This window comes from Chamaea fasciata, unplaced genomic scaffold (genome assembly GCF_029207755.1).
Source record: "Chamaea fasciata isolate MVZ Bird 193981 ecotype frontalis unplaced genomic scaffold, bChaFas1.0.hap1 SCAF_10, whole genome shotgun sequence".
NCBI classification, from domain to species: Eukaryota; Metazoa; Chordata; class Aves; order Passeriformes; family Sylviidae; genus Chamaea; species Chamaea fasciata.
In genome coordinates this window covers 3,013,453-3,034,138 of record NW_027094095.1, presented here as the reverse complement: position 1 = coordinate 3,034,138, position 20,686 = coordinate 3,013,453, and the positions used below count along the sequence as shown (strand labels likewise).

General features: G+C 40.9%; 1 protein-coding gene across 4 annotated transcripts in view; it reads left to right on the top strand.

Moving 5' to 3' along the window:
* Positions 1-20,686, top strand: part of DNM3 (dynamin 3) — a 169,819-nt gene that overhangs the window by 89,513 nt on the left and 59,620 nt on the right. For all 4 annotated transcript variants that reach the window (XM_066192055.1, XM_066192054.1, XM_066192053.1 and 1 more), the window contains one exon: positions 14,839-14,948. In XM_066192055.1, the coding sequence (XP_066048152.1) occupies positions 14,839-14,948 (110 nt within the window). The remainder of the gene's footprint in view (positions 1-14,838; positions 14,949-20,686) is intronic.

The window sequence follows — 20,686 nt, the reverse complement described above, 5'->3', positions numbered from 1 at the left end:
TCTCTGTGGGGGTGGTGAGGCCGTGGCACAGGTTTCCAGAGAAGCTGTGAATGTTCCATCCCTGGAAGTGTCCAAGGCCAGGTTGGACAGGGCTTGGGGTAGGGGAAGGTGTCCCTGCCCACGGCAGGGCATGGGAGTGAGATGAGCTTTCATCTCCCTTCCAACCCAAACCATTCTATGGTAGGATTTTTTCCTTTTGAAGCAGTGCTGTGTCTGTGTGGATGTTTGTGTGAGGACTTTCTTAAACTGCAGAGTAAGCTGAGAATTTACAGCCTAATTCAAATCAATTAGAAATGTTTTCTTATGGAACTCAGTGCCTGACATCAGTCAACTTTTGCGCTAAATGATCCAAATCATGAAATAATGAAGACTTTTTGGCTGTGTTGTTTAAGCTGAGAGAATTTAGTATCCAATGGTAATTAGAGTGCAATTATTTTAGATTGAGTGGTGCCTGTTATGGTATATAAAATTTTCCTCCTTTTCAGTGAGCAGAAGAAAAATTCCATAATGTGCTTCTCTTCAAGGTGACTTTGTGGCTTAGTGTTCGGAAGGGGTCTGGGATTTTGTTTATGTCTGCAGAAAATATCAGAGGTCACTGATATCAGAGGTTCCCATCTTCACTTCCCTTTTAAGAGGAGGTAGTGTCAGTTTTGTGGGAGTGCAGTGTATGGTTCCAGTTGCTTTAAAAACAGTGCCCTTCTCTGCAAAAAGCACCTACAAGTGGTGGTCTTCGTCCACACACAAACTGGCCAGAGTTGTTTTTGCCTTTCTGTAATTCCTAACTTGAAAAACACTTCTTGAACCAAACGTCTTTTGCAGGAGATGTGGGAGGTGAATGAGAAAAGGAAGCGAGTGCAAAAAAACCAAGGGGGCTCAGGATTCACCTGTAAAGGCTCTGTGCAGCTGCCAAGTGAATTTGATTTTAAACCATAGTTTTATCTTCTTAGACCAAACTGTATTTTTCCCCTTCTGAATTAGGTTCTCCCCACCCACATTTCCAAAGTGCAATTTCAGGACAGATTGAAATGTATTTTGAGGCCGCCTGTTGTCATTAGGGAACATGAATTTCTTTTAAATTTAAATTTTTCTGGCTTATAACACTTGGTTTGGAGAGGAATTTTTTTTTCTTTTTTGAGTAATGGCAATTAGTTCTGTAATGCATTTATTTAAATATACGTGCATTTAGCCTTGCTGTGTCAGACACCGCCACACCTTGCCTATTGTCATGTATTTTTTTTCTGGGAATTATTAGTAATTATATTTCAGTAATGTATTAGTATAAAACCCTCATTATTTCAAGCTATTTCAGTATAATGTATTATTAGACATTTGAAACAAATCTAAACTGCTAGACAATCTAGTTTTCGTAACCTTGGGAATACCGTCAAAGGAGCACAGAATGTTATTTCAGCAAAAGGAATCAATTGAGACAATACTTAAAATATACATTTAGTCTGAATAATGTAAATGCAAAGAATGGATCACAGAAAATCAAATTGCTGAATACGATGTTAAAATAGCACTTGGGCAAACACAGAACACTTTTAATGAACTTTTTATTTCAGTATTTTATTTCAATACTTTTGAGGCTTTTGAAGGCCAGAGGGGAACTAGCTGAATTGTTTTCTTTGTTTTGTATTGTATTTTAAAAATTTCACTGCATGGACAATTTTGCAATAAGCTGTCCTCCCTTCTTTGTATCTTTGAGTGTCCTGAAAACAAAATATTTGTCTAAAATGTTCTTTTAGAACACATTAAAGGATGATCTCTGATAACAGAATTAACAGTGTGTGAAATGAGCTCATTGACAGCTATTAAGATGGTTTACATGGGTAAGGCTTAGTTGTGTGAATTCAATTTTCAGAATCCATTGTGGAACCAACTTCTTTGTGAAAAATCATAGACTTGGGAGTTTCATGGTTTCACTGTTCTATATTCCGTACTGAAATTTGATTTTGTACCTATATTTGTAAGTTACAGATTTTTGTTGTGACCATGCTGCTTTCCCATGGAAACACTCAAAATGTCAGAGTTAAAATGCAGATTTTTCCAGCAGCAGTTCCTTGTTGGTTGCAGTATCTATAAAAGCTAACTACATTAAGGAGTAATGGAGTACATCTTTCAAAGCATAAGTAACAAGTAATAGGGGTGTTTTGACGTAGTGTTTGAAGAAAAAAAAAACCCATGGAATTTGGTTTCCTGCCCAGAACTTTGACTGACTGTCTGGGAATTCAGTGCTGTATGTCAGTGTTATGTGGAATTGGTGTACGTACACTGCAGCGATTCTTTACAATTGTTACAGTGTCCTGCAAGTTTAGGGCCGGGGAATCGATAGTCTCCAACATTTTGAGTCAGCATTGATAAAGACTTACACTGTTGAGGAAGTGCTGCACAGTAAATATTTCCCTTTCTTCCAGAGAGGCAGCAGTGTTCATCTTCCTTATCCGCATACTGTTAAAATTCACCATTTTTGCAGGTGTGTTTCAACCTTCAGATTTCAGTGCACCTCTTTTGTTGTCTTGTGTTTGCAATAATGTCATTACCTCTTGCATTACCATTGTTTGTGTGGAGTTCTCAAGCTCCTGGAGACTTTCAGAGCCATCGTACCTTTTGTGGATTCTTTGAAACAGCTGAGGTTCAGCGTGTATAGGCAGTGCTGCTGAAGCAAAACTTTACAACTTCTTTATTGAATCTTTAAAAATCTTATTTTCATAATATCACTTCACCAACAATAGCTATCCAAGCTGAATGTTACAAATTTTTAGAGCATGATGAAGATAGTTTTTACAGCTATTGTGATCATCGGTTAGGGTTTTTTTCCTTAGGAAAGGGCTGCTTTCTGATTGTGCTCTTGGGGAAGCCAATACTGACAGTATCTTAACAAAGATGATTAAGTAAATGCAGGTGTTTGTCATCTTAACACAACTTTCAGTCTACACAATGGTGTATTCAATCTGTATTTCCCTCCCTAAGCAAACAGCGTGGAATAAAAGAGGGTGTTAGGTATGAATCAGAGTAGTAGTTGATTGCAGGAATCCAGACATGGGAGAACTGAAATTCTTTAAAGATGATGTTATTTTACACAGAGGAGAAATGACATATTTTTAAATGTCACTGCAAGAAAAGACAAGGTTTGGCATTAGTCTGGATTGGAAGAGATATGGAGAAAAATAGAAAAACAATTAAAAATACTTTTGAATGATTAGTAAGGTTTTTATTTTGGGATTGCCAAAGAATATGACTATAAGATTCTTAAATCTGGCAGTTACTGAAGACCTCGTCCCCCCTGCTAAAGCAAGGGAAATGCCTCCTCCCAGGTACTGATACTCTTGAGGGATACTCCCCTTGCCCAGTTTTTCATGCTTGTCGCTCACAGCAATAATGATGGAGTCTCTAGTTGGCTGAGAGTTTGTTGCTGCTCTTCTAAGAATGAATCTGGCAGCCAGAAGTATCACAGATGTTGTCTCCTGACTTCAGCACCCCTCTTCCCCCTGTGCCCCTCGCAGTGCTCAGTGGCAGTCCGGCTTTGTTCCTGGCTCTTGGCTGTGACAGTGCGTGATCTGCCTCAGCGCAAACCACAGCCTGTTGCCTCTGACATAGAGAAACTGATCCCACATGGCTGAGGATGGGCTGTTGATGCCTTGGAGAGGCTACCTAGAACAGAGGCTAGACAGAGTTAGAAAATAAAGTAGGTATTTATTGAAAGGCCTTCAATAGGTACACCTTGGGCAGTTGCAGGAGCCTCGCAGAGGCTATGCCCAAAGATGGACAGTGGTCACGAGACACATTTACGTTTGGTCTGTTTGCATATCAGAGGTTAATTGTCCAATTACACCTTCAGGTAATGAAGTAATTTACTCCAAGTTTGGTCCCTCGGTTCATTGTTGTTTACAACTCTCAGGGCCTGAGACAATAAGGTGTCCTTGAGTTTAAAGCCTAGAGAGAAATTGCTTTGTCTGAATAAAATGGGAGAACAGTAGCTCACAGGCTGTGGAATTTTAGAGTTATGCACTAAAGCAGTACTGATCTGAAAAATATAAAAGCTAAAAGTTAAGGCAGCACTGTGAGTTTGTGCTTGCAGAGTGGTGGCCTGTTTCAGCTCGAGCTGGCTGCAAAGGTGGCTTTGGGTGATTTGTCCTACAGCCTGCCCCAGGCCTGCAGGAGAGCTGCCAGTGGTGCCAAAGATGGCCAGGCTCTAAGGCTTTGGTGTTAGGGGTGTTATCCTTCATTGTGATTCATCAAGGGCACAAGGGTGGGTGTCTTGGTTTAGATAGACAGGTATCTGCCAGGGAAGACTGGAGTCTCCCTTGGAATGTAAGCCCTCACCCCTCCCCCTTTCCAAATTATTAGAAATTTGCAATTAAAAGGCTGTCAGGCAAAGATTTGGGGAATACGTGTAGCAGTTCTTTACTAGGGATATAAAAATGCAAATGTTGTAATACAGAAGAATAAGCAAGCAAACAAACAAACAAGAAATCCTAGAAAACCCTGACAGAGTCAGAAATACAACCTGACAGCCTGTTGTTCAGGGCGTTGGAAACAGTCCAGGGTCAGCCCTCCTGGAGTGGCAGATGTGGTCCTGTTGGAAGCAGAGATGGTGCTGTGGAGCCAAGGGTCCAGAGATGGGTCCAATCTTCCTTTGGGAGTCCCATGGGAACACTGGATGGCTGGTGACACTTACGGCTCCTTTTTATGTAGGTGGAAATGGTTTGGCTCCTCTTCCCTGGGTAGAGCATCTCACAATGGGATGATGTAATGTGTCATGTCATTGGTGAGCTTTAATGTCCCATTAACAAAAGATATCCCCACGGAGGGAATGGGAGAGTGAGCCGAGATAAGAAACAATGCCCCACCCGGCTTTAACAGCTGGCTTGTTATCAGAAAGGTGGTTGCACCCTCCCTCCTGGAGTTACTACAGATAAAGAAAAATCACCTCCCCAAGTGAGTTTCAACAGATGGAATAGAATAATTTTTTTTTTTTTTCCTTTTTGGTTACAAAACCCATGGCAGTGGGCTTGGATGAAGCTGACAAAGGTGATCTGTCAATAAATAACCCAAGGTCTGCCACTCCACAAAAGGGAGTGACAGCACTTGAACCAGTCTGTGGTTATTTCAGTTTGAGGACGTCTCTGTCCTTCCAGAGGTGATCCTGTGTGCTTCCCTAAAGTGTGCTACCTCCTGCTGAGGTATCTGCCTGAGTTCAGCACCTGCCAGGCTATTTAAAGGGAGCCCGTGGCCAAGGCAGTGGAGTTTGTCCCTCTGTTTCAGGTGTGTTTTTAAGGTCTGCTCTAGGGTTGGCATACTTTCCCTTGGGGTGATGCTGGAACAGGCTCTCTGTCTTCTGTATTATGCTGCAAGGGAACAGCTGAGCAGCACAATCAAAATGATTTGCAATGTGTGCAGTGTCCCTCACGAAACACACTTCTGCCTGTGGCAAACTCACATACAGTTATCAGGAAAGAGTAACACTTTGATATTTGCATTTAATCTGCAGCACCTGCAGATTGAAAACTACCATATTTGGCAGCTCTGCTACACACACTTCCCTCTGCACACCCTCCTGTGGTAGGGGTCAGGGGGAGACCAGCATTGCCTGGCACCTTGCAGTGACTTTTTTTGATGGCAGTAACTTTTGTGGAGCCAGTCCAGACAAGGGCAGCAAAGCTGCTGAAGGAGCACAAGTCATATGAGGAGAGGCTGAGAAATCTGGGGTGGCTCAGCCTGCAGAAAGAGAGGCTCAGAGACCACCTTATAGCCCTTTACACCTCTGTGAAAGGAGGCTGTAGTCAAACGGAGTCAGTCTCTTCTCCCAGACAACCAGCAAGACATGAGGATATGGCCTCAAGTTGAACCAGAGGACCTGGACACTGGATCTTTGGAAAACTTTCCATTTTCTTGGATGCTTTCCTAACCTGTTTTTCCACATTCCTGTGCCCCTGTATGTCAGGTTCCTTTTTTTGTTTTGAGTCAATCCCCACTCACATTCCAGTGTTTACTGGGGCATGTGATGAACATTCAGAGGTGGCTTCTGACTGAGGAGGGTTCGAGAACTGAGAAAACTTCAGGTCAGTTTGAGGAGCAGCTTTGGCTCTGAGCTTCACGAGTGCTTCAGTCTGGGACAGCTTCATGTGAACATTCCTGATGAATATTCCTAAGGAGACTTCAATCTACTATTGATATCCGAGGACAGGGCTGCAGGTTTTCCTGCACATTGCTGTAATTATTTTGGGATATCTCTTATCAAATTCTGAGACGCATGTCAAAGCCTTCCCTTGAAGGTTTGATGGCATACGTGACTTAGCATTTGAAGGTAATGTTTTTGATATGAAGTAGATGTAGTGCTTGGTGGTTATGGTGTATTCAGTTTTCTTTGTTTATTAGTTATAGGAACATCCCCAGGGCTATTTATTTTATAAAACAAACAAACAAACCCAAATACGTTGTTATGATAGGGCAGTCATGTGGTTTTATCGCTTGTGTTATAATTCAACCGTTTTTCTTTGATAAAATTGATAAGCTAGAGTATATCTATACATATGATGTAGAGCAAGAAAGGAGATAGCTTCAGGTAAGTTATCTCAGAAGTTAATGTTCTCCATGACGCAAATATCTTGGCTCGATTTAAAAAAAAAAAAAAAAAAAAAAAAAGAAAAAAGCTGAAATTTACCTTTCAAAAAGTGCTGCTATTAAAAAACCAAAACAAAACAACCAAAGAAGAGGGGTGTGCTGGGGGAGAAGTCTTGACACCAGAACCTCTGTCACAGCGGAGTTTCTCTCGGATGTCTGGAAAAAGTCTTATACTTCTGGGATGCTTTCCAAAATATTTTCAGTGACCACTGCCACAGGCGTGAACTTCTTAATGCATTTTGCAGTAATCTCCACCACAGTGAAATTGATTGCTGTCTGAAAGCTTTTAATGATAACAGGCAAGTAGGGCAGCATAAGTGCTGTGAGCTAATTTGCGTGTGTGCATTATATTGCATGTTTAGGAGTCCTGCAGAGACAGATGCATCACCTCAGGAAAATCCTGCTTAATGTTTTCTACAGAATTATGTAATTGCATATTTATCATTTTAGATCTTGCTAAGGGAAAGATCTTTTTACTGCATCCACAAAGGATGTAGGGTCTCTGGAGATACTTCAGCTGGTACTCAGAGAAAGGTCTTTGGTGGCTTCCTGAGTTTGAGCTTTTGTAGGGTTCAGTTTATAGAAACTGAAATAGATATGGAGCCAGAGCAGTTTTAGGAAATGCCTTTCCAGCAGACAAAAGGTACTGTATCAAAGGTGCATCTTCTTCATGCGCCTACCAATGAATTTCAGGAGGCTTATAAATGAAAGATTTTATCTTCAAGTTAAGGGCATTGAGGAAGCTGAAAATACAGGGCTACTTACTGGGTCTTTTTCCATGTTAACTTAGTATTCCTAATGCAAAAGATCATTAGAAGTAACGAGGTTCATCCACCCAGACTATCACCTTTGCAAGACTGAAATCTGAGCTGCACTTCAACTCAAAGAGAAGAGGTTTCAAGAATTATGTTTTTTCTGTAAATAAAAAAAATCCCACCACCAAAACACGTGTGTATACATATATATATATAAACCACAATATTTTTATACACACACACATGCAAGAGTGTGGTAATCAAAATTCTTAATGCAAATTGCCAACTGAGAAGCCTGATCTTGCAGACCCTGATGTGTCATCGTGCCTCTGTGCCAGCACGGACATGCTGCTCCAAAGCCCTCCATCCTGCACGTCTGCTCCCACAAACCACTGTGGTTGTTGGATGGTCTGCAGAGGTGAGGAGTGAAAAACAAAAACTTGAGCACCAGCGGAGAAAAACAAGCTGTCCTAAGCAGGCTTCGTAGCAAGGGATAAAAAGGTCAAAGGATACATTTATCCCCCTCTACCTTTGGAGCAGTCACTTGGCGTATCCAGCAGAATTTTTCCAGACTGTCACTGGTTCATCAGTCGGGCCTTTCTCTGTTTTAAATGCCAACATCACTTCAGTTCAGAGGAATTGCTGGCTTCTTTCCCAGACAAGATTTCCCAAATTCAAAATGACCTTTCAAGATCCTGACTAATAGGAGCTAAACAGAGATTTCCTCTTCATCAGGCCCTTTCTCAGATTGATCCTTTTACTGACAGCACAAACCAGTGAAAGACCAGCCCTTCGCTTGTGATAATAAACACCTCTTTTGGAGAGGAGCAAACTTAACATTGAATTTGTTATATATTCCAGAAACTATTGCCCTTGTGTTTGATGTGCTGATTATTTAAAGGCAGAGGGGAGTACCAGTGGAATTACAAGATTTCCTTTTTGTTTTTTAATTATTTTTTTATTTAATACAGCCATTCAGACTCTGCAGTGGGATGCCTACACAGCTTCTCCCCCGACCCCTCGCCCCCCAATTACTGAGGGAAATGGAAAGATGTGCAGGCAGCAGCCCCATGGAATCAGCCAGGTACAGCAGGTTTGTCAGCTCCCACTGCCAGGCCAACTGGGCTGCTCAGCACAGCTCTCCCTAAGGATTCTGTGCCCATCCTCTCTTCCAGGCATGGACAAGGAGGAATTTGGGACTGCCTGGCTCTGAGCAGGCAGGTTGTGAGGTTCTGCTCTGAGGTGTGCTGTAGGAATTCAAACTGCACCTTCAGCCCCCTGGAAACCTGTGCTGCAAAATAGTGATGTAGAGACAGCCTCTACTGGTGTCCTTCTGGGAAATCTTGAAATGTGGCAGGATAGAAAACTGCTTTCAAGGAAGCACCAATGACCATTTCTTGTTGAAGTACTTCAAACGCAGAGTTGCTAACTCTTGTTTTTTTTCTATTCCTGAAGAAATTTGGGCAGAAGAAAAGTGCAGAAACAAATATAATGCTGGTTCTTACAAGAGAAAAAACACTGTAGAGAAGTGAGTGACACTGAAAAATGAACGATAAGGCCAGACTAAGCACTGATTTGCCATTAGCATCAGGTTTGGTCCCATAGCTGAATTCTTTAGGAACAGCAGAGATATAACAAGGCTCTTAAATTTTTTAAATAAAATGTTGTGGAAAAAGATACCAAAAGATTGGGGGGAAAATTGCAAGTGCCAGAAGTTTGCATAATTGCCTGAAAAAGATAGTACAAATGCAAAATACAGAAAGATAGTAACTGAAACCTGAAATAGCTTGGTTCTATCATGAGATCTTTCTTTCAGCTACGGTTTCAGGTTTGGCATTTTCAGCTTTGATTTATATAAGAAACTCCATATTTTGACCATGGCAAAAGAGAAAGACTTGTAAGACTGAAGGAATATAAGATTTAGTATTTGTGCTCTGTGCCATGTGCTGTTCTTTTAACTGCCTAGCTCATCAACGCTGAGCTGTTGTCGCATTTTTGTCATGAAATTTTCAATTTGGAGTTAACTCTAGAAGATTGGAGGGGAGAGGTGCATAGATGGAAGAAACATGTTCTCATCTGCAACTTATTAAGTATTCTTTTGCAGTGCTGTTCATAAAAACATTAGAATATTTAGGTACGCATTGTTTTTCTGGTAAAGCAGCTCCTTCTTCATTTTATAGACATGTTAGAGTTATGGTTTCTTCATCTTTACCCAGGAGCATGCTCAGGCCTGAATCCCACACTGCCAAGTAGTCTGTAATAAAATAACTTGCTTTACTTTTCTTCAGAATTTTGCCGTAGTGTCTGAGAATCTGATGCTTCATTTTTCAAAGTATGCTTTAAAGCCAAGTGTGGTGAGGCAGAGACCATTGTGAAGATGTTGTGCGGCTTTGTCAACTGAGAGAGAAATATAAACTGAAACAGAAACACAGGAAAATTCTCTTGGGTATATTTAAAGTCAGCATATGGTAAACTCTTGGATATTGATTTGAATACTAGAAAGGTTTCTGTGAGGCATCTTAATAGTTTTCACTTTCTTCAAATGCCACAGAGAGGGCTGTTGACACTGGCAGCCAGAGCTCCGAGGTGTAAACAAGGCTGAGCCTTTCCTTTTGGGAGTAAACAGGCACAGACCACCAGCAGTTCCTTACACTTCTATTATTTTTCTTCTTTTTTTTAATAGGGATTCTTGTGTCTCTGCAGAATGTGGATATTGCTCTGGCCATATCAGATAGTACACTACTATAGAATATCTTTGCTTTGGGATTATTTTCTGCCTCTGCTGCTTAACTGCTTTGCCAAGTTGCTTGGATTGGGTGTTTCACCTACATATTTTAGAGCCCTGATTGCAGGATATTTAATGATGCCCTGCCGTCAGTGGCTGCTGACAGAAACAAGGTTGAGCACGATGCCTATGAGTCAAGTTTTATGCCGAAGTATGAATGCAGAAACAAATCCAGAGACCAGTACCAGTGTTGGTCTGGAAATCTAGTCTAGAGGCAAAAACGTCCAGAGGTTTTTTATCTGCTGTTCCCCAGCTTTATTTCAAAGCCGTTCTTCTGCAGTTTATGGTTTTAAAGCAGTCCACTCTTTTGCCTCATCAATGCCTAATAATTGTTAATTCCTCATCCTAATGGCAGAGGTATTCTGTGGATATCTACGTTTGTTCTCAGTGTGCAATAAATACTCCTGAGATTTGTACTCTCAGCTGATGCAGAGAATGAATCTTGCTGTAAACCAGCCTTGGTTCCCACCTTTCCAGTGTGGCTTGTGCTTCCAGCTGGGAGCTTGATTTCTTTGAACTTGAGGTCCCCACATAGGCAGGTTTTGGTTGGTGTCATGACCCTCCATTTCAAAGCTGGTGTTCTATAAGGCATTGGTAAGTGGTGAGCAAACCAGCTCAATTCTCTTGATGTAGCTGAAAGTGCAATTGGGCCAATGCTTGGCTCAATCCTGCATTTCAGAACCTGAGCATTGTGTGCTTGAACTGTGCTGCATAAACTTAATTCTGTTCTGTTGTGGAGAAGAGCTTGTGCTACTGCTGCTGCACCTTAGCCAGCCTGAAGAGACAAAAGAACCACCTCTGATATCTGGAAGAAGCTGAAATCATTTAACAATCTCTCTTCTTTGAAGCAAAGGAATTCTGTTCCTCTTACCATCCAGTTTGCTGCCGTTGTGTCCAAGGTTTCTTTTGCTGTTTTGACAGAGCCCGAAAGTTCCAAAAGCACAGAACACTTTTTGAAGCTGTTTCTGCCCCTGGCTGAAAATGCAATGGAATTCATTAGCCTGGAAGTGCTGGATGAGACCCTGCTGGGGGAAGGGGAGCTGCTGTTGTATTTTTTGTATCCCTTGTGCCATTTTGGACTTGAGCAGTATTTATTTTTAGTACATTTAAACAGTACAGAAGGAAGGGGCAGTTGTACTATGGCATATTTACATCATGCTGTCAGTTCCTGGCAGCTCCCTTGCCTGTCGGAGAACAGAATTGGTCCATTAAGGATGTGAGTGCTACTTATGCCCACGAGTGGTGAAACATCGTCTCCAGGGTGGGAAGGCCTCCCCAGGCCAGCAGGTTCGTTTGTTTTTCTAAGGTGGAGTATGGGGAATTTTTTTCATGTCACAGGGACAGGAATGGGCCATTCTACCTCCCACTTTTTCCTTCTTCTCCTCTACTCTGGAAAAAGAGAGGCGAAGTCTCTACATGAGATCAGCATGTGCTGGTTTTTCCCCTCGTGTCACGCTTAAGTTCTCTGCCCCTTTATAAAAATAAAAATCTATAAATAAAAAAGAACAAATGCTGAGGGGGACAAACTGGACCCACAGTTATGCGCATGTAGTCACTCGTCGAAGTGTGCCTAGCCCCATTCCTCCCAGGCTTCATGCATTCCCTGTTTCTTAGGCTGTCAGCTTCTCAGGATGGGAAACATGCACAAATAGTCCTGGCTGGAGCTTTTTTTTGCCCTACCATAACATAATACTGATTGAGCTTAGGCTGAGATGTTGGGCTCATCTGCTGTTGAATTAGCTCGTTCTCCATTTCTGTATATTTTGCCCCACTTTGGAGGGAAAAGACAATTGCAGTGAGTTTTGCTGCCACACACTAATGTCACAGTAATACCTTTCTCCTGGAATTAAGCAGTCTTTAACTCTGATCTCTCCTGTGTGACTCTGTTAGCCTCCAGCACAGGCACCCTGTGATTTCCCTTTCTTGGAAACTGCCCTGTCTCAGCATGTGGGTAGGAGGCCATGTAAATAAATACCAACCACTTCTTAGCCTTCAGTAGGCATTTCCTTTTTCCTGGTGTCTGCAGAAGAAACACTTTCTCACAGTTTGGCATCAAACATTTATATAACTTTCCTGCTTGTGGAATTTTTGTTTAGACAATCAGATTCTTGGTATAGTTTTTCATCAGTTTCTATTTTTATTCATCTATGGTTGCTTGGTTTTTCAGTAAATAGTGTCTGTCAGAAGAAATATTTCATCAGAAACTTCTTAAATTTTCAGTAATTGAATAGTAAATCATGATAAGCCTATTCTGTAATACTGAAAGATAAGTTTTAAAGAAAAAATTTAATTTACCTTGGAGGTTTTTTCTTAGCTATGATGGAACGTATCTGCCCAAATGGAATACTTCTGCCCAGAAGATTTTTTAAATATATAACCTGCCTTAAGTTTTTGGAATAGAGTACGAAGTATCTTACATTGCCTTGCAGTCCAGCTTTCCACTGGAAAAGAAAATATTTGCTTTTGATACAAAGTTTAATACATGCTAGAATATTTTTCAAGAGTGTGTCCCTATGTCATGGCAGCAGAGCTAATACATTGTTATCGTTTTATTTACTATACTAGTTAGGACATAAATAGCAAAACAGATCATATGAATACTAATCAGTATTAGAGCATAGGTGCTTCTAATTTGTACACACAAATATTGATAAGATCTTTATTTAGTACTGTTTACTATTAATGATTTTTTTGTATTGATAAGTTATGAATTTACATGGCTTAATTTTATTTATCTCAGTGGTAATTCTCACTGAGCGGGTGTAGAGTCCCTGCTGGGAGAGCCCCAAGGCTTCAGACCATACGGATTCGCTGAAAGCAGAATAGAGATCTGAACTGTGAAAAACAGCTACAGAGTGGCACAGAACTCGACTCCTCCATGGGAGCAGAGGTTAGATCAGAGAGTGAAAAATGTACCTGTGTATCTTCTTTTGTGAGGAGCAATTTCTAGGGTGGTTAAGTTAAAGTCTGCTTCAAAATCCATCAGATGCTTTTTTTTATGTAATGCACAGAATTGGATAACCTTTGTATTCAGCCACAGAGAAACTGTGCTTTTCCAGGAGGGCTTTTGAAATCTGCTTTTTCCTCTCCTGAGGCCTGCTATGAGGCTGTCTAGGAAAGTGAGCCTGTGTTGGCCATGTCACAGTATTTTTATAGTTTCACTCTTAGGGCCTTTCTCATCCAGCTTAGTTTTGCAATCTGCTGAAGCTCAGCCAAGATGAATTGCATTTGCCCTCACAGAGCACACGTTCAGCCCAGCCAGGATGTCTTCCAGTTCTTTGCACTGCAAGTTGCTTGGTGTATTCTGGGAAACACATACTGAGAAGACTGAGTCCTAGTTGGGTTTGTCCCTTTGTCCTGTCTCATGGCATACAACAAACTGATGTCCCGTGCATATTTCTTCCTTGAGCCAACCCCCATGAGTGATGTCCCAGCCCAGAATACTTTGGGAAGTGCAGGGTGCTGGACTTTAGAGCTGGCTGGGCAGAGACCAGTCAGCCTTGCTTCATGCTGGCTGATAAGGGACTGTAAAGGAATCTAAGCCCTCCAACTTTGGTGATTTATTGAAGTTCTGTTGGGTCAATGGGTAGCCAAATTCATGAAAACCCCATTTAGTATCCACTGGAAGAATTCCGGGGCATAAAGCCTCTCTGCACTCCATTGCTGCCATAGTGGCACCAGCCTTAACAGGACCTTAATGGCTTTTAGAAGCTGTTTAGCCGTGCTGTGTTAATACCCCTGTCAGCCGTGCTATCGTGATGCGCAAGCGCAGAATGAGGGCTTTGAGGATGGCCTCTTGTCTTTGGATCCTTCTGTTTAACATCTGGTGTGTTTGCAAAGCAAACTGGAGAGGTTTGCTTCAGTTTATCCATCAGTACAGGCACCTTAAAGAAGTTTAACACAATGAAAACAGCCGACATTCTCAGGAGTTTTTTTTTTGTTCTGACATAATAAATTACCTTGTTAGCCCTTAATTGGAAGTGACAGGAAGGAAGAAACCTGGAAAAGGTGAAATTACAGTGATTGTGCTGTAAATGCAACAGAGAGCTGTAATGAAATTGCAAAGCAGTTGGCTACAGCAAGACTGAATAATTCATTCCTATTTGGAGGAATAAGGTGGTTAAATTAGAGTCTGATTTTGTTTGTACATGGTACATATAAAACCTTGATAATGGTATTATTTTGATTGATTTGTTTGGGTTTTGTATTTTTCATTGGCAGAATGAAAGTTTCTGTGTGGGTTTATTGAATGCCATGCTTACATAATTTATAATAGCAACAAAGTAGAGATGAACTTATGTCACCAGTTACTTCACTTGCTGTGCAGACGTAGAAGAGTTCTTTTTTGATCGGACAGTTTTATTTTAGTTAAGCCTGACCCTTGCCTTTTTAGAATTCAGAGGAATGAAAAATAACAAATGTAGATGTTTATGTGTTTGAGGTGAACTTTTTTAATTAGGATATGTTTTAAAAGGGTCGCTGAAAAACAGAACTGAAACTGAGGTTTCATTTCTCTTGCAGGTAGGTCTATGAAAGATAAGCAGACATTTAAATTTGGGTATTTCCTTACGATAACAAATGTACCAAGGTCATTACCAACTCAACAGAGCTTGCTGACATCAGGCTTCTTCTCACACAGTGTTGTTTTAATCCTTTTTTTTTTTTTTCTAGGAAAAAGAGAAGAAGTATATGCTGCCTTTGGACAACTTGAAAGTGCGAGATGTTGAGAAGAGCTTCATGTCCAGCAAACACATCTTTGCATTGTTTAACACAGAGCAGAGGTAAGAAAATGTGCAGTATTCTGCAGATACTTCTATCAAATGGTATCTAGCTGAGCATTTAAATTACTGTGACTGCAGTTCTGCTGTCTCCACCATGTTGAGTACACAAGGTCTTGATATTCTTGATTTATCTGCTGCTTTGCTGTTGCATAAGCATGGGATGAAAGGTTGGTGTCCGTCGAGCCACTCGTGGGGTGAAACAGCTCCATGATGAGTCAGCCAGTCCTTCCTTATGGCTGAATAATCATCTCCTGATCCTATTTTTGTTTTATTTGGCAGTCACCTAGGCTTACCCAAACTTTCATGACTTCTGTACCTTGTGACCAGCTTCAACTGGTGTAAATCACAAAAGCGTCATTGCTTTTCACTTTCTCCAGTGGAAAATCTTGCCTGTCACTAATCTTGGGACTCCTTTGATTGTTTGTTTGGGTTTAAACACTGCTGAATTGAGAAAAATTAGATTCCTCTACTTCTCTAATTAATAAAATCTTTGCTTTTTAGTTTTTGCCCCACGCTTTTCCTCCGAGACTGTTCTCTGTTTTAAGTGGGGTGGGTGCTCTATGGAGGCTACTCCTGATGCACAGCCAGTTCAGATTACTGGGCACACTTTCCTTAAATGTTAAAAAAAGACATAAAAGGGACGTGTCATTTTTATTTTTTTAACTGAGGAGGAGAGTTGCATTTGTAGCTGTCTCAGTGGAATTGCATTTTAGCAGATAAGTGGCAATTTCTGTAAGGTTTTGTTTTCATGCAAATGAGTAAATATAGTTACAGGGGTAGCATGGATAGATGTCCTTCTTTCCCTCTTCTGCTAAAATCCTTCACACCTGCCTCTCCCTCACATCAGCAAAGCTCGGCATTACCTTCAGATATTCAAGATGAAAAGGGCTGGATGTGCCTCTCTGCAGAGGCAGCTGTCTTTGCTCCCAAACTGGCCAGAAATAGTGGCCAAAATTTCAGAAGCATGGAGTGCCCCTCCCTCCTGCAAAGCAGAAGCGAAGCACAGGATTTCTGGGCTGTCAGGTTTCTGCTGACCCCAGAAATGTGAGGACACAATGTCAGTCTCAGTCTGAACTAGCCCAGGAAGGCTCTGCCTGTGCCTGCTGGCACCTGTGGCTGTTGCCAGCCTGCAAGGGGACGTGGTCTGCCAGGAGATGCCCTTTGAAAGCATGTCACGCATACTAGCTGGGAATAACATTTCAAATGCTTGACCAGCTGCATTTCTGGTGCACAGGAAAAAAACTTTGAAAAGCTTTTCATGTTTTTGAAAACATAAATGATCTTTGGATGCTGGAAATTAATATAATTCTGGTGATACTTGGTGTCGTTCATCCCAGTGTTGGGTGTACATCCATCAAGAAAGGTAACTTTGTCCTGGTGGCTGGATAGCAGCTGTACTTACTAGGTTACTTCCATGAGAAATTTGTTAATTTTAGCTCATTGTTTCTCCTTTGGTTTGACTAATGGCTTTGAATATTGTCATTCATCATTAAGATTAATAATTGAACTGCTGTGAAAATCCAAGAGAAGCATTTCCATTGGCAAGTTTGGGATTGATTTAGGTGGTATGTAGCTGGACATTCACATTTTCACTTGATCTTCATCCATACTAGACATCAAGGATTTCAAAATCGGATGTCTAAAATGTTTGCCATGTCTGTAATAGCCCTGCCTCTTTGGGCTCTGAGTAGACCCTACAGCCTCTGCAAGCTGCTCTAAAAACATCCTTCCATCCACATGGGCATGTTAGGACATGACAGCACCACAGTAAGACCACAAAATACCTTTGCCTTGGGAGAGGCAGATCATGGAGTCAGTCTTGCAGCTTTAAGGGAGGCAGAAGTTATTTTTGAAGAAATATTTATTGAATTCTAATTAAAACAGCAGTTTCTCTGTTACTGTAAAACAGCTGATTTTTGATATTTCTAAAAATCTGCCTCCTGGCACAAATTGATCAAAACAAGATTAGTATCACTTTCCTCTGAATCCTGAATTTGTAGATGTGTCAGCAAAAACAGGAATATTTTTTCTTGAGTAAGAGATCTGGCTCAGGACTCTGTCCCCTATCCCACGTTCTTACGAAAACTGAAAGAAGGGCTTGATAAAGATACATTGAAATAAGAATTCTTTCTGTTATTTTACTTTGTGGTAATCTGTTGAATCCTGGTTTCTGGTGTCTGTGTGTGTGTGTGTGTGTGTGTGTGTGTGTGTGTATGTGAGTGAGTATGGCTTGCTTTTCAGAGATCATGTAAAAAATTAACTTCGTTTCTGGCTGGCTTTTTGTTTGTTTGTTTGTTTGTTGTGGTTTTTGTTTTGTTTCTTTTTTTGTTGAGGGGTGGTGGTGTGGTTGCTTTTTTTTAATTAAAAAAACCTTAGCAACTGAGAAAGAAATCAGCTTTCGAAGTCTGCCCACTGAGGGTTCTGGTTATGGAACCATTTTGCTATTTAAGATGTAGATCGTTAAAGAACAAAGGCAAAATCATCTGTTCCAGCTTCCATGTAGCGTGGAGATTATTCTATATCTCTTTTTTTACCCCCCGTAATATGCAGAATTGTCTTTTCCTTGACTATGAAATCTTTCTTAATGTTCAATTAAATTATTTTAACTTTCAAGCAAAAACCCTTTAGGAGAAGAATTTTAATGACCTGGTTCTCTTTTTCATTCCCAGCCCCTCACTGCATAGGTATTTGCTCCAGCCATATGTTTCTGATACTGTACATTTCAATAGTTTCCTGGATTATGCACTGCATTTTTTCCATTTATGAAAACCTTTCCAGCTCTGAAATACAGTTACCAGGAAAATACTCATTTCACTGCATAGAAGGAAAAACCATCTTGAGTTAGCTGAGACCTGGGGATAGATGGCGAAGGAAACTAACAGTATCTGTCATTTTGATTTACTGCAGGAGTCAACAGTTCTCTGACAGGAATCAAATGTGACTTGGTAATGTAGAGTAAATGGAGACTGTGACGATTGATTTCACAGTGAAGATAAATTCTCATGAAATGAACATAATTGGGTGTTTATGAAAAGGCTGTGTTGTGAAATAATTCAATTATTTTCATGTTACTTTCTAATTAAATCTTAAAAAAAAAAATGGTGAGGGTGGGAAAAGGAAAACTTTGCCTGAAACAGTTTACAGTACTACTTAAAGAACAGGGAGGTTAGGTTTGTTTTTCTGCAAAGCAAATAATAAATTTAAAGTTTCTGCATTGGCCATCTACTTAATTTATAGACACTGAGGAAGACCTTTGCAGTGGACTCCTCTAGTTTCCTTACCTTAGGAATACTAGATGTTAAAGTAAATTCAAGTGAGTGCCCTGCGATTCCTGGTTTATATTTCAATAAATAAAAAAAAAAAAAAAAAATAATTTTTGTCTGCATCCATCTGCACAAGTCTGCCTTTAAGTAACTGAGGATGAACTGTGGGTTCAAGCAGTGTGTACCCAAACCCAAAGCTGTCAAGTGAGTGCTATTTTGTGTTAACCATCTTCTCCACAGGAAACTCATGGCAAGTCTGGGATTTTTTTAGACTGGGAAAAGAGATCAAATATATTGAGTATTTTAAAATATGCTATAGGAAAAGAAAGAACGTTTGTAGTACTGCTGCAGTGCTTACTGTGAAGTTGTGTAGATGTAGCCACTGATTGACTTTCTAGGCAGAGCTAGGGATGGAGAAGAGAGCGTTTTGTCAGCATCTCAGCTAACATTCAGTAGATGAACCTGTCGTGTTCTCATTGCTGGGTGGATAAGACTCTTGTTCAGAGCTCAAGAACAAAGGAAACAAATTCTGTCCATCTCAGAAAATTAAATTTCTTGACAGGATTTCATTCGAAATACTTGATTTATTCTCCATGTATTTCTTGTAAAAATGACTCACTTATTCATGCTTTTTCTGTTACCCAAGTACTGTGGCCTGGAACAAGAACTGTAGTCTTAAATGTGTCGCCCTTAAGGATCTGTGCAAGTCCCACCTCTCCGTCTCCCCTGAGAAGGGCAAGCAGTCCTTAGTTCTCATGATCTTGCCCCGCTGATGCACGTGGTACTATTTTGACAGATTGTCTGTTGTTCTAAAATAGTCTCTTGCCTTTGCAGTAGTGTAATTACACTTTTTTCCTGATTTACTGGTCAAGAAATTGTTGTGTTGCTGTATTACAACTCCATTTATATAATGCTTCCCTTTTAATTAAAGAAATGATGCTGAGTAAAAAGACCTGTTTTCATTTGCTGGAAGCAGAGAAGAAGCTTCTTTCCACCTCTTCTTCAACTCTGGAGAGATGAATTCTCTTTTATAGGAATAGAGATTCTACTGAGTACAGGATTTGGGAGTTATCAATGGCAGTAGGCTGAAGTGTTTGTTAAGTTGGGGAATTTTCAAGCCTTCCCTACCAGTACTGGGAGCAGCAACCCCAGAGTGAGGAAGGGTTGACTGGTGAAGAGTCCCTGATCAGCAGCCTTTCTCTGCTCCTCTTCAGACTCATTCCTTTCCTCAGAGCCAAAGGAGCAGAAGCAGTGGGTGAAGTTCTGCCTTGCTTGCAGAGGAAGATGCCACCAGTTCTCCTTGTCCTTTACTTTCCTGCCCAACCAGGACCCAGATGAAGCCGAGTAACGGCGTTGCTTTCCTCACCTCTGTGGTTCTGTGTGATAGAGGGCTGTGAGGAGCAAGTGCAAAGCACAGAACTGCTCCTTTTGCTTTCACAGGAGTGGGTTTCTGAGAGCAAAATGCCCCTCAGTAATCATGAAGCAGTGGGACAGAATCTGCCATCCCTGCTCCAGAGCTGCCTGTCTGTAAACACAGATCTTTAATCTGACAAACAGATGAATGTCCAGAGGAGAGCGAGCAAAAGACCGTTCTGAGGGCACACAATAGGACTGAAAATAGAACTGCCAGATGAGGAATTGTAGCTACTGACTCCTGAGTACACTCTGTCTGTCAGGAATCATATTGCACAGGGAACTGCGGTGGCTGGTAGGACCCAGGAAATTACACTGTGTCTACTCAGGGAAAGGAATCACTGCATATTTTGGATAGATCTTGTTGGCTGTGTATTGGTCTAGAAGGGGATGGAGGACAAGTTGTTTCTGGGCCTCCAGTGGTACTAGAGCTTTGAGCACTGAATTTCTGGCCATGGGCAGCAACTGGTTAACTGCTATCCGTATATAAGGGAAATTGGACAAGAGCCAAAATAAAGGGAACTAGTGAAAGGAGACCGGGTCAGAGGAGGTGTTGGATAGAAGCCAGGCTAAAGGAGAAAGCCTAAAATGAGATGTATGTTTAGTTACTGTTTTTGAATTACTCAGAAAGCTAAGCCCCAGGAAGAGCTGGACTGTAAGCTATTCAGAGACCCCTCTGTTCGAAATGGAAGAGAAAGAATCTGTTTAATTAAAAAGCCCTACAAATTTAATCCAGAAAAGAAGCTGCTAACATTTCTAAACAAACTCCTAAAATGCTGGAGAGTACAATATTTAAGAACAGGAAAAATATACAAACCCAAGGAATAGCTAACCTTTATTGCCAACTGTTTTCCCTTATTAAAAAACAAAAAGCAAAAAAAAAAAAACCAAAAGGGTTGGTTGTTTTTGTTGTGTTTTGTTTTTTTTTTCTGGAATATATTCTTTTTTGTCATTATTGACAAATATTTTTTGCATGACAAATAAGAGGAGAGCGTATGGTGCAGGTATGGACAGCTGGGGGCAGCTTTTGTGCCTGTGTGGCCCCGAGGCAGATTCCAAACC